The sequence below is a fragment of the Gouania willdenowi genome, chromosome 16 (genome assembly GCF_900634775.1).
Source record: "Gouania willdenowi chromosome 16, fGouWil2.1, whole genome shotgun sequence".
In the NCBI taxonomy this organism is placed as follows: domain Eukaryota; kingdom Metazoa; phylum Chordata; class Actinopteri; order Blenniiformes; family Gobiesocidae; genus Gouania; species Gouania willdenowi.
The window spans coordinates 24,383,919-24,397,584 of NC_041059.1; the positions used below are offsets into that span (position 1 = coordinate 24,383,919).

At 38.0% G+C, this 13,666-nt stretch overlaps 1 protein-coding gene across 34 annotated transcripts in view; it reads right to left on the bottom strand.

Annotated features, from left to right (window-relative positions):
• rims2a (regulating synaptic membrane exocytosis 2a) overlaps window positions 1-13,666 on the bottom strand; it is a 174,028-nt gene that overhangs the window by 21,396 nt on the left and 138,966 nt on the right. For 24 of the 34 annotated variants that reach the window (XM_028471150.1, XM_028471132.1, XM_028471130.1 and 21 more), the window contains 2 exons: window positions 13,516-13,616; window positions 10,864-11,030 (listed from right to left, as the gene is read on the bottom strand). The exons of the other annotated variants lie outside the window; for them this stretch is intronic. In XM_028471150.1, the coding sequence (XP_028326951.1) occupies window positions 10,864-11,030; window positions 13,516-13,616 (268 nt within the window). The remainder of the gene's footprint in view (window positions 1-10,863; window positions 11,031-13,515; window positions 13,617-13,666) is intronic. 34 annotated transcript variants of the gene reach the window in all.

A 13,666-nucleotide genomic window follows, 5' to 3' on the forward strand; every position in this document is an offset into this window, starting at 1 on the left:
TTCTCTTGTGGCGTTTCAATCTTGTTACAGTGTGAGTGTTTTATAGCAGTGATCATGTGGAACATGGCTGCTCTTTAGATCAGTGTGTCCAAATACATGATGAGAAGAGCTTGGTTTCCATTTATTGCTACAAATCTATTTCAGTGACATTTTTTTCAGTGTTGTGAAGCAACGCTGGAACATCACCTTTGTGTACTATTAACTCATTCAGTGCCAGCCATTATCAGATTTTCTACCCCCTCAGTGCTAGCCGTTTTTGAACATTTTGACTGATTTTAAGACCCACAGAATATTTTCTACAATGACTATCTGAAATCTGATACTACTTTCATAAAAAAAAAAAAACATTTGTTTCTGGCTCGTTTCGTTCTTTTGTAATCAGCTGTTGAATAGAGCAAGTTTTACACAAATCTTCGGTTTCAGAGCAAAAAGCTGAGAAAACAGCCTTTTTCGAAAAAAAAAAAACCTGTCAGTGACTTTAAAGCAATTTTTTTTGCTTTAGTGACAACTCTAACATCTGAACATTGTTCCCTTATATAAAACATTAAAAAAAAACACTGAGACCGGGCTTTTGATGATAAAATTATTATTATTTATCGATCTGGTTCAGAGTTGAATGAAATTCTTACTGTAATTTTCTCTCCCGTCAGTCTGCACACACGCAACTTCCTCTTTCTCCCCAACATACGTGTCACTGCATTCCCAGTTTTTTTTTATTGTTTTATCTCACCATCGCCACACTATCCATGAGTTCTACACATAGTCTGGTCGAGTATCCGCTGCTGGGAACGTCAGCTCTTTACGTAGCGCCATTTTCTGTCTCATAAACGCCTTTCCTCTTCTTCCTCTGAGCTCTGCTGAGCACAGATGATCTCTCATCCAAAGGTGCGCTGCTACCTCCTACGTGTCACCTATTATTTTGCTATCTGGCTCACAGGCTGGGGGTATTTTGTACCCACCTCCACACCCCCCCTCCTCCCTACACGCAGCAATGACCCGTTTGGCCCTGTTAGTTGATGGTTTTATCTCACGATAACAACATTATCAATAATCCACTCAGGTCCACACATGTTCTGTGTTAGTATGTGGTGCTGTGAGCTGCTGGATACTTCACAATATCACTCTGTAGCACCATAATCTCCCTTTTTCCTGCTTCTTCCTGCTTTGCTGGGTAGCATCAGTGGCTAATCTCTCATCTAAAGGTGCACTGCTGCCATCTTCTGGGCACAGTCGGTCACTACAACACCCCACAGCTTATATATTGATGAGGGACCTCTGCCAGGGTGTTTTCTAGTGACCCCCGTGAAAAAACGCAAATGAGGAGTTATCTCGTCAATGGCACTGAGCGTTTGGATTTAAAATGACGAGTTATCTTGTCAATGGCATTGAGCGTTTGGATTTAAAATGACGAGTTATCTCGTCAATGGCACTGAGCGTTTGGATTTAAAATGACGAGTTATCTCATCAATGGCACTGAGTGAGTTAATGATGAATAAGTAGGGGTGTGGCAAGATCTCATGGCACGAGATCTCGCAAGATTAAACTCTCTGTTGCCGGTGGCGTTCATACAATGGATGATTTTGTAGCGATCAGTTACGTTCATAATTCACCCAGTGACTGTGAAGTGGTGGGGAACATTGTGTTGAGAAGACGATGTTTCCGGTCGGATGTATTTTGGTGTGACTCAGTGTGTGCACTTTAATGTTAGAGGGCTATAGAGAAGTGTGGTTGAATGGAGGATAAAGTTTGGAGGTCCTTGCTGAACACGCCGCCTCCGATCCCCGTTCATCGGCTCTTCCTTATCAAGAGAGTGACTTGGTTTTTTTTGCTCCTCGGCGCCGTTTCTGGATTCACCAGAGCTGCACTGAGACGAGAGTCGTTCCTGATTGGTCGACGCACTGCAATATGCCCCAAAAGTTCAACAATCCCAACTTCAGTGATGGCAGCGCCGGACGCACACCAAAAGCTTCCGCCGTGCGAAAAGCTTCAAAACGTGCCGCACAGGAGGCGCGGGACACACAGCGGGACCTCCGAAGCGCGTCCACCATGTATTATGAATGTAAACCTGCCGCTTTTGACGCGTTTGATGTGCACGGGCCATTAGTTTCAATTTGTGGAAGAAGTTTATTACCAGTTAAAAGAACATGGCTGTGTAGTTGCAGCATGTTGTTAAAGACATACTATTTGCACTCTCTATTGACAGAGTAGAACTTTGATTTGGTTTTGCACATAATATTGTTTGCACTTGAAAAAAACAAAGAAATATCCAATTTTATTTATTTTAACTTTTATAAATTTTAGTTTTAGTTTCAATTTGTGGAAGAAGAAGTTTATTAAAAGCTCATGCTGACATCATGTATGTAAAAACTTATAGTAATACATTTCAAAATGCCTGTGCAACTTGGTTAAATAAAAGTCTGTTGGTACAGTCATATATTTTGTCATTGTAGTTTTCTTAAAATCTCGTCTCGTCTCGTTCTTGTGAACCCAATATTGTGTCTCGTCTCGTCTCGTGAGCTGAGTGTATTGTCACACTCCTAAGAATAAGTAAAAAAAAGAACACCTTGATCAAAGCGAGCAAACGTATACATTTATAACTCATTATTATTATATCAATATCTTAATTTCCGATATTAACAAATATCAATATATACATTGATGGCCCTTCCCCCAACCTCATTTTAGGTCATATTATATAATCTCCATAGAATTAACATGTTTAGCTGACTTGTAATGTAATGCCCCACTAGATGAAGACCACATAGAATATCATCTGTACAAATGGTTACAATACTTAAGACTGTATTTGTACTTTTCTTGAGTGTTTTGTTAATTAGGACTTTAACTTTTGCTCTAAAATTAAAGTTAAAAATGTACTTTTACTTTGTTACTTTGACACTGCTCACCTTGTTACTCGTCATGATTTTTAAGATAAATATATTTCATATTTTCTAGAATGGGCGTGTTCAAGGGGCTGAGCACCACAACGCCTCCTCAGGTATCGACGAAGACATGGGAAGTTTGACAGAAAGCAGTCAGCCGTGGTTGTATCTCGCTACTATGTTTAGCTACCGTGGGATGGCATATTACCCCTTAAAAAAAGGGGAATTATCTTTTATTTGAACACAAAACTATACTTGTCCCTTATTGAACTGATAAAGGCAGCAGTTTTTCAGAAAAATTTAAAAAAACTGTTGAAAATCTGTGGGATTACAAACAGTTTTTTTCTAAATTGATCTAAATTTTTACAGCAAGCCTTTTTAAATATTTCACCTCCGTCCAAATTTGCCTGGTAAGAAATCCAACCCTTTCCGAAAGATGAGATGATGAACTTTACCAACAACATGATATTTTTACAGTAATTTCATTCATGTGTGAGTGAAATGCCGATGTAGAGACCGAGCATAGAACCTTTGCCTACAAAGCTCTCATCTTATGGGCTGGGCCCCGAAATTACGTCGCAGATTCATTTTCAGTGGGTCGCTGGCAAAAAGCAGCAACAACGTTTGCTCCTATTCTGACTTCTTTCTTTACACCTATGACAGTGAAAGTTCAGTTTTACAAGTTGATTTTATATGCATTTGATGTCCTATTTTCTTTCTAAATCTAACTTTTTGATTAATTCATTTGAAATGTATTTAAAAAACAAAAATGTATACAGGTTTTTTTAAATTCACTATAATGAGTGTCGGCTGTTATAATGGTGTGACTATCCGCAATTTCTGCTGCCCTGCTGTGATATTCTGTTTTATCTCAGCTATAAACGTCTCCACATTTATATTATTATAGTATTGAAGTTAGTTTTTTTTTTTTTTATTGTAATAAATCTGCACTCATTTCTATGTTTTGTAATTGTAGTTTACTTTCACTCGTACCTTTGATACTTAAAAATGTTTTTTTCACCTGATACTTTTGTTACTTAAGTAGATTTATTTTGAGGTACCTTAAGACTTTTACCTACTTTCTATCTTAACAGTCATTTTGCTATGGTACTTGTACTTTTACTTAGCTGTTTTTTTCCCCCCGAGTAATTTATACACGTCTGAAAATAAACAAGGTTATTCAAGAGATTGACAAAAAGATTGCACATATAACATCAACCTAATGTCAACCGATATTACATTAAATGGAACACGGTGGTCAATAATATCAATGGGCCGATAATATTAGGCACCTCTACTTATTTAATATGTATTTATTGACTATTTTGTACTAATGTGTACCTAAAGATAACCTACTGTAACTGAGCTGTGTGAAATTCTACACTAAAACTTCTTAACAACTAATAAGCATTTGAACCAGGTAAAGCCACATCTAATCAGACTCATGTGTATGCTTCACCCAGTGTACGACAAGGCCAGAACATAATACTTCTAAAGGTTTGAGGACATAAAAACAATCCATCCTTTAATCCTAAGGTAAACGACGAGCCTGTTCCTTCTGTTTATTCACGTTTCAGATGCCACTTATTATGAAAATAGATCAAGTGTGCTCTGAAGGAATGGAAACACTGTGTACTTCTGACTATGGTTCAAATGTATTTGTTTATTCCAGATCAGATTCCTGTAATGCTCGGTGAGATCATTATCTTCCAACGTTTGAAACGGACTTCAAGCAGCTCAACCCATACACTTAGAAACATAGTGTGATTTAAGGAGTGAAACACTTCTGTATCTTACAGTAGGGAAATGACTACTAAATACTTATAATTTTAGATTTCCTGTTTAGATTTTCTTAACAGAATAAACCAATAACTCTTAGACTCATCCTGCACTTTTTAGTTTTGTGCAAACATCTCACTTTATGTGCATTAGCTGAACTGGTCTCAACTGTTTAGCATAGTTTACCCTGACATTGACATGTATTGACATAAATGCATTTAATGATGTTTCATCACTATTCTGTGAACCGGTCCTAGTACCTGGTCTGCACTTACAGTGCAATAGTACATTCTTGGAAGACTGAGCCTCTCTGGGGATTTCTGATTTTCAACCTCAGCTCAAAGAATTGCTTAGCTTGCACTTTCATCGAAGCAAAGACGTTCCCATAACAAAACAAAGAAAGCTGATGTTTTTAGTTTTCGCGGAAGTGAAATTGAGTGGTTAATTAAACGTCATACTATCTTGTACCGAGATCTACACTTTATATTAATATACTGGTAAAAAGTAAGGGAATAATGTCTTCCTTTTTAATGAAATGAGATTTAAAAATTAATTAGTCTACAAACCTTTCAGCAAAACACTAGTTTGTTGTCATTTCTTGCTCAGATAACAGATATACAATAAATTTAAAGTATGAGGCATAGTAAATGTTTCCGTGAAGCTTAAACAGCAGTTAAGCCTAAACAGAACTAAAGTGCTTTTTGACAAATCGAAACTAATGCAAGCTGCAATCTGTCCTCCCATACCTTATTCCTCCCCACGATCACCTATCTAAAGGGACGCCTGCATCGTTTTTTGGGTTAGGCAGAAAATGACGTTTCCATGGCAACTGAGCCTCTCAACAGAGCTTTATCTTGCATATATGTCTGTCAGCCCAGCTCCAAAGTTTTAATGTCAGAGAGACAAACGTGCACGGCAGAAGAGATTAATTACAGCCTGAAGGAGATGCTTATTTTAAGTTTCAACAGGAAACTGATTTCTACAAACCATGCTGCTCTAAGGCTGGCTGCATTGACCACGAGGTTCAATCATTCACCTTCCTTTGCATAAATAGGGTTGACACATGGAGCAGGACATGCTTTATAGGGGATAGAAAAGGTCTAAACCCATAAATTCTATTGACTAACCTGACGTTTGCAATGGCAGCACAACGTGAACCTTCCTGTTTATTGTACAGCTGATGCATATTTACACTGTGACCTCAATACATAAGGGATGAGTCATAAGTAAATGTAGCAACTAGCGATATTTATTCCGTATCTGACTGCCTCGCTGCTCACATATAAAGATAAGCAGATCTAACCATTATACCAATTGATGTAATGGTAGTCTTATCCACCACACAGAAGCAGGTTAGCGGCTCTTTACCAGATATCTGATCCCACGGTTGATTGTTATTCAGTGTTTACTGATCACATCTGCAGGCTGTTTGGAAAGCATCTTGTTTGTCATTTGGCTCATTGCACAGCAGAATGTTGTCACTGGTTCACGTCATAACAAATGTGGTTACTATTGTCATTATCTTCTTTGTTCTGTATCGTCTTTCATAGAAAATGTCACGTTTAAGATACTGTGGGACAGATTCACTAAAATCTGAAATAAAGGGTGGTAATTCAGTTGCTTCCCAAAATCCTTTAGTGACGCAGTTTCCTCACTTGCTGCGTGGAATTCACTAAGACTGCAGCAATTATTAGTGCACGAGCAGTTTTCTCTTACTTCAAAGGTTTTAGGTAAAGCTACAGGGTTAGAGGGAGGTGTGTGTGGAAGTGTATTTGCTGTTGAACGTAACCACTGTGAAACAAACATTAAATGGATTACTGATCCGATTCATCAGCTTTCGCACTCTATACCTCGTTCTACCAACCTCAGCATCCTGTAGCCACTCTTTCTGACCGGGACGTAAAGGTTAAAGCTATTAATGCTAGCTAAAGCTCTCCGCAGGTGAAGATAACACACTCGGTTACATCGTATTTGAGAACGCCCTATTTAAATGACGATTTTGCTGTTCAACATGGAGAGGTGAGTGCACAGTAGCACACAATGACATTTGAAGAAATTAAATTGGAGGCAGGTGGACTTTTCTGTCTGCTACGCACACATGTTGAAAACAAAATGTATAAATAAAAATGTTTTTTTGTTTTTTTTGTTTTTTTTTAAACAACTTTAAAACCAAATTATATTTTCCCCCCTAATTTAATGTGGCTGCTCGGTCAGGTCCTGTAACTTTGCTCTGATTAGGCCATGAAAAATAGGCAGATTTGGACAGAAACCGTCCTATAGATCTGTTGACGCCATTGATCTGAGTTAATACAGCAACACAGTCTGTCAATCAGTCATCATCCAGCAGGTCTGAGCACCTGAGTAGCTCTCTGTCAACTCTTGGTCCTTTTTGTGAGACATGAATTAGCTACTTTACAAAGATATAGCATACATCAAGTTTAGATTTTATTGTTGTTCTCTTTTTAAAAGAACCAGATTATTACTGAACCATTACCAATAATGCAAAATAATGAGTTTGAAGGCAGCGTTTGCTCAGGGCACACTGCACCTGCTGCACGTGAACACACTCAAATACCAAATGACAGGAGAAAAAGTCCTTATTTCAAGGTCTCACGTGTTGTTGGCCTAGAAACCCTTTGCAGTGACTCGAGAATGGGCACATTAATAATTTATACTGTGGCTGTCATGAAGGGCTTGGGATTGATCACATGGATAAGAGACGTCAGCATGGGGAGAGCAGGGCAAATGTAGCTCACTTTCAGTCAAGATCAAAGATGATACCTAAATGATTGAATTGACTATTTTAATTCAAATCAAATAGGATGACAATCTTGATAAAACAGCTTGCATTGACTTCACTGAAAGTGAGTTAATGTTATGGTGTGGTTGATGATGTACAGTAGGTCTAAAGCTTTGTGCTGTGAAACAGAGGAAAGGTGGAAGGCTCTTAATGTTGGAGAAAGAATGAGGGCGGTGTGGGGTCACAAGTTATGGTGCAGAGCAACGTTGTAGGACTTCAGAGCAAGAAAACAGCCATACAGACAGACACAACGTGCATGCAGCATTTCAGCATTGAGCAGCACACACACGCAGACAAGCTAACACACAAACTGCAGCCACAGAGCAGAGCTAGAGACACCTGATTGATGCCTCTGGCTCCCAAACCTTTGTCCCTGCACTGATCTATAAACTACAAGGCTTTCTTTGTGCAACATGTTAAAAAACCTGCTTTTCATCATAAAAGCAGAGATAAGAATGTATTTTAAAACCATCAAGACAGTGATTCTGTATCTCACTAAACAAATCCTATAATGCACAAGATGTAGTTCTCACATATCAATTTTAGGAGTGAGGGTCTAATCAAAGAAAATTTACTATGAATAAAGCAAGTATTAAAAAACTATTAGGGGTAATTCTAATATCAGTAAAGTGACAGTTTAGACTTGTTTTTTTCCTGCTGAGTGACTTCACCTGAGTGTGTTCTTCAGCTTGTTCTTGACATACTTTTTTCTAAATCTGGCAACACAGCGCCCAGATGACAGCCTAGTCTCTTGTGGCCATAATGAAACAGTGGTACTATAAATATAGACATTAAAGTAGGACGAGTTTCACTTTTGTTCAGCAAAATCTTTTTTGGTGCATTTTTCAAACATTGATAGCTTTTTTTTAATATTTAAATGCATTAATCATATTAGAAAAGGTTTAAACAAATGCTTATTCATCTCCCTATTTATATTGATATTTACTTAATTTGAGGCAATTGACTTTTTTTAACCTACCTTGTTGAATGAGTGAAAAAATAATGTATTTTGTTCTATTTTTGTTTGACCATGGTTCCCTTTAACCCTGCTATGATATGTTACAAAGGTGAATGGCTTTATTCAGTTCATGTACAAAAAACAGGTGAATTACTGTATATGCTTTTCCCAGAGTAATTATGGCACATTCTATAAGCCTATGTAAACTATTGCTTTTGTAATTTGGTCAATTTAATTCAAACTGAGTTGTCATTCATGGACTATTTCCTGCAACGTCGCTGATTCATACAGGAAACGAACACTTCACCATCTCAGTATATTTACAGAACAGCAAAGTATTAATGTATCTCTATTCTATTATTAGAGGCAGGAGAAACAGCTCATTGTCAGTGATTTTACACAATATTTAATCAAGGCTGAATTAGTAAATGTTTAAGAGTTGAGGTACGTTCAAAGTTTTTTGCACTGAAATTATCAGCAGATTTCTTAAAAGTTAAAAAGTGGCATGCAGTTATAACAATCTGGGTTGTTGGGATTGTTGTGTGTTTGATTTTCATGTTTATGTTTGAACTTGTTTCGTGATTAATAGATTTAAGTTTCTATCAGATACTTTTCGTTTTTCTCAGAGTCATGAGTTCAACGTCCAGAGAGGCACTTTGTTCCTTTCTGATTGTATTTTTGTTTTAGCTACTGATTTATTTTGTTGTTTCTCCATTTGTGTTTCACTAGGTTTTTGTCTGTTTTTAGATTATAGTCCTATCTTATGTATGGCACCCCCTGTATAATCAGTGTGTAAGTGCAGAGAGTAGCAGGAGTGAATCTCCCACTTTCCCTCTGTTGTCTCACAGTTGAAGCACATCTCTCTGATTACCGTCACTACTTAAGGCATGCATGAAAACAGTGTTTGTCGAAGGATTTACTTGGCTTTATGCCAATTCCTTTTCCAGTTTTAGTTCCAGACTAATAATTTGTTTCTGAGAGTATTTCCACTACTGTTACTTTTATTATATTTTATGGACTTGTTTTTTTGTTTGTTTTGCACATTTGTTGAACTTTGAATGCTCTATTATGGATTTGTGCTGTACCTAGTAGTTTTGACTTTTATTAACGAAAGCACGATGTCTGCCTCCTCTTCATCCTGTCCCTTTAACCACCACTTTACGAAACCTAGGTAATGTTTTAATATTGATATTATTTTGCTTTTAGTATTAATATTTTTAGCCTAGTTTTATAAAAATAAGAAAGAAAATAGTGCTGTATTACATGTTGGTATACAGTAGATTATGCTCTTTGTAATTGATGAATTAATTTTAATTACTTTGCAGACAAAGCCATGTCTTCCTAAAACATGTCTCACATTTACAGATAATTGTCCACATCTGATTGGCTGTGAAGTGACTTTTTGAATACAGGCAGTGTTTTAATGTTAATATTATAGACCAGGATATCCAGACAAAGTTGGGCTGGCAAATACTATTATCAGTATTGCACAGGTTCAAGGGTGTTAGGGTCACAGTTACGTCCTTGTAGGGCACAAAGGGGCAGGACAGTCACAACAATGCCTTGCACAGGGGCTACTGGGAGCTAGGGGTCAGTGCTCTAGTTAGAACTCTTCCATTGTTAGTCTCCAGGTAAAGGCCAGCAGTGATGGTTTACCTGAGGTCAGTCTCTGAGATACTTCTGTGGTGCAAGTCCTCGTCGTCCTCCACCAAATCCTCCTGTTGCTCCTTCTCAGTGTCTACCTTCACCCCAGAGGCTTTCCTCTCTCCCCGTACCCCCTTCTCTTTATTGGCCTCACTTCCTTTCTCTCCACCCTCCTCTTCCTCCTCCCGCACCTCACCTAACTGCTCATCCCCCTCACGAGACTGGCTTCTTGATCGCAATTGGCTGAAGACGATAGCAAAGAGAAGCAGCACATGCAAAGCAGAAAGAAAACCAAACAAAGCGTGAACAATGTAATTGACAAGAAACATTAAACAAAAGACACAAGTATAGAGACAGAGCACAGCCAAGATCAAAGCAGACTGAGTTCAAAGTGACAGAGAACAGAAACGTGGACTTTTAGAAAGCGCACCATGCAAAATGAACTTGATTTCCCTTTGATATGACACAATGGTGGTATGAGGTGTTTGATGTTTCAGTATTAACAGATATAAACAAGCTTCCCCCACAGCGTGAAAGAGCCGAGTTCAACCCTTTGGTTCCAAACGTCCTAAATCAGAGCCAAAGCTGAACTCAACACAGAGAGAACATTACACACTGTCCTAAAGGGTGCAGTTTTCTCCTCAGTTCAACCAGGTGCCATTAGTTTCAAAGCTGAAAACAAATGGACGTGGTGACTTACACAGAGTACACGGCTGAGGGGGATTTGTTTATTCCTGATAACAGTGTGAGGTGAGTGAACACAGGAAAAGAGAAGTGGTCCTGCATCGATGGAGACCTACCGGATCTTGCGGTTTCCTTGTGGCCTTTCTGATTGGACAGACATGTAGCTCGTGCTGCTGAACCGAGAGGCACTACTGGTTCTCGACACAGCGGACACGTCGCTTACATCACTGTCCGACGACTTGGCAGACAAGTTGTCGGAGCCCCGGGGGTCTCTGCCTGAACGCTGCAGGGAAAACATATGTAAGAGATGTCTAAGCTTTACAGCTTGAAACACTTATATTTCCAAATACATCACCAAATACAACTTCTATGAGTGGAAGGATATTTAGGTCCAAAGCGCTGGGATTTTTAGAGCACTGTAAAATGCTTGACTTGGTAAGGAGAACTAGGCTAATGAATCTCAAGGCCGTGGGTAAATATGCCCCTAGCTTTGGTGAGCCAACTACTTTACACTTCATTGCAGCCTTATTGTTCTAACAATATTCTCTATTGACATTGAATGAATGCAGTTTGACATATTTGTCTTTTTGATTTAAATTCAGCAATTGTGGTTTCTGCATAGTTTAGGGGCTGAATTAGGGGAATGACATCCAATCCAGTACATTTTGTTTAGTTTGGAATTATAATCCCTTTTCATTCTTTTTGCTTGCCATTTAAAACAAAACTTTTTTTTTTAATGTCTTCCTTGGCACCTCAACTCTTAAGTTATGAGTAATCAAACATTTGATGTGTCTGTGGGCTATAAAGCTTCTATTATTATTTTCAAAATTCTATTTTGAACAGATGTAAAGCAACGTAATCGAGATGCCTGACAACAAGTACAAATGCTTCAAACAATACTGTATCATTAAATACTAGTTGTTCTGTTGTGGTGTTCGAACATAATATAAAACAGATATTTTAATAACTGGCAATTCATAATCTTGCTTCTTTTATCATGCATAAAAACGTTTTACTTGTTGAAGTCCTCTGATCAAAAGTTTTAATGGAGAGTTTTAACTGAAAGGTAGATTTGATTTAAGCTATTGTTCATACATTATGACATAACTGATGATAAGCATTAAAATCTTCTCAACATCGTCAATAAGCCTCCATATATCATTAATGTAATATGTACGACTAATGTGCAATGGCTGATGCCCACAGCTTGACGAGACACTATATAATAATCCGAACCGGTAAACCAGCTTCGTTGTTTGAAAATATTAGATACTGAATGTAAACCAAACACACTAACATTCTACGACGCGTGCTTCTAGTCATGATTTGATCATTAATTGGCCTAGAACTAATTTACAACGTAAGTCTGTCTTATTTAAATCATCTCAACTATAGAATAAACTGCCTAAAAAGTGAGGAACTCAACAAATGTGCATGTATATATAAAAAAACACTAAAAACCCTGTTGTACATGTGAGATAGAGACATGTAATGTTCTGCTACCATTTTATTATTGTATTAATTGCATTTTATTCTGTTTTTGCTGTTGTATATTTATCGTAAATATTTTGTTGATTTTAATTAGAGACCCCAGGAAGACTAACAACCACTATAGTGGAAGCTAAGGGGGATCCCAATAAACAATTAACAATAAACACTAGAATATTTTGTAAAATACTCAATAAATGTTGAACCAAGATAAGCATCATCTCATTAACCTTCCAAGCTAAAGACTTCTCTTTAACACTGGAATCTAACATGTGCTTCTCTATCAGTGTGTGTTTACGTTAGGAAAGCCTAGGCTGAGTGTTACGGTAAGAGGCTCACTGCACTACGGTTTAAGAGCAGCAGATGTGGACTCTTGTTTAACAGAAGTGACAGCACTGTTTTGTCAATGGACATCAGGGAAGTAAATATTAAACAGACAATCGAATGTGCTTTATTTAGCCCTACAGCAAACTATTTGGCTTCTCCTGCCATCATAGCCCTCATAGCATTGACTTAAAAGGAGAGCAAACACAGCCTTCGTCTCGTACGTCTGAAGTTTCACAGTAGGAGAGGAAAGCAGGAGGGAGTAGTTTAGTAGTTTCGGCTCTCCATTAAAACAGTTGAAATTATTCGTCAGACCACATTGTTTCATTTTCTTTTAGGGACATGCATAAAGCACTCAAGGCTAATGCTGCCTTGCAGCTTGGAACAATTTGCACTGATGATGTTTTGTTTGGTTTGCTTTTTGTTTCTTTTAAGCGTGCGAGACAATATAGAAATCATGCACACAGTATACTTATTCTGTAAACCTTTAGCAAACCATTGCACAGCATGAAACAAGTACGCAGCTTAGGAAGCTCCTGCTGCTACTATCGGCACTACTTGTTCTTCCTACATACAGTGTGCTGAAGAAAACTAGTGCTAATTACAGAAAAGACAATGGCAGTAATAAGCAAAAAGGCACACATAATTATCTTTAAAGGTATAGTGGTTAAAAACACTGTGGCACAAACGTGAAAACTACTTCTTTTTCTCTTTCTTTTCTTTCTTTTTTTGTGCACAGATTATCAAAGCACCTTTTTCACCTAATTCAGCATTTTCTTTGAAGAAGGTAAAGTCCTTCTTAGCAAAATAAGAGTAGACTGTATAGACAAAGACTCCCTAGCAGAGCATGATCTGTAGCCTGTGTATGGCCTGTGCACAGAGCTACAATGTAACTAGCAAAGCTCAGTACCTGTTTTTACTCAGTTACTAGATTATCTATGTATGTTTTTTTTCACCTTGTGATAGTCCTGCTCCAGTCTGGAGTCGGAGCCGGCCCCTTGCTTGTACTTGTTCATCTTTAGCTTCATCTGCCTGGTCCTCTCATCCATGTCCATACCTGCACACAGAGATGGATGGCAGTCAGTTGGGAGATGTGACTGTGAGGAG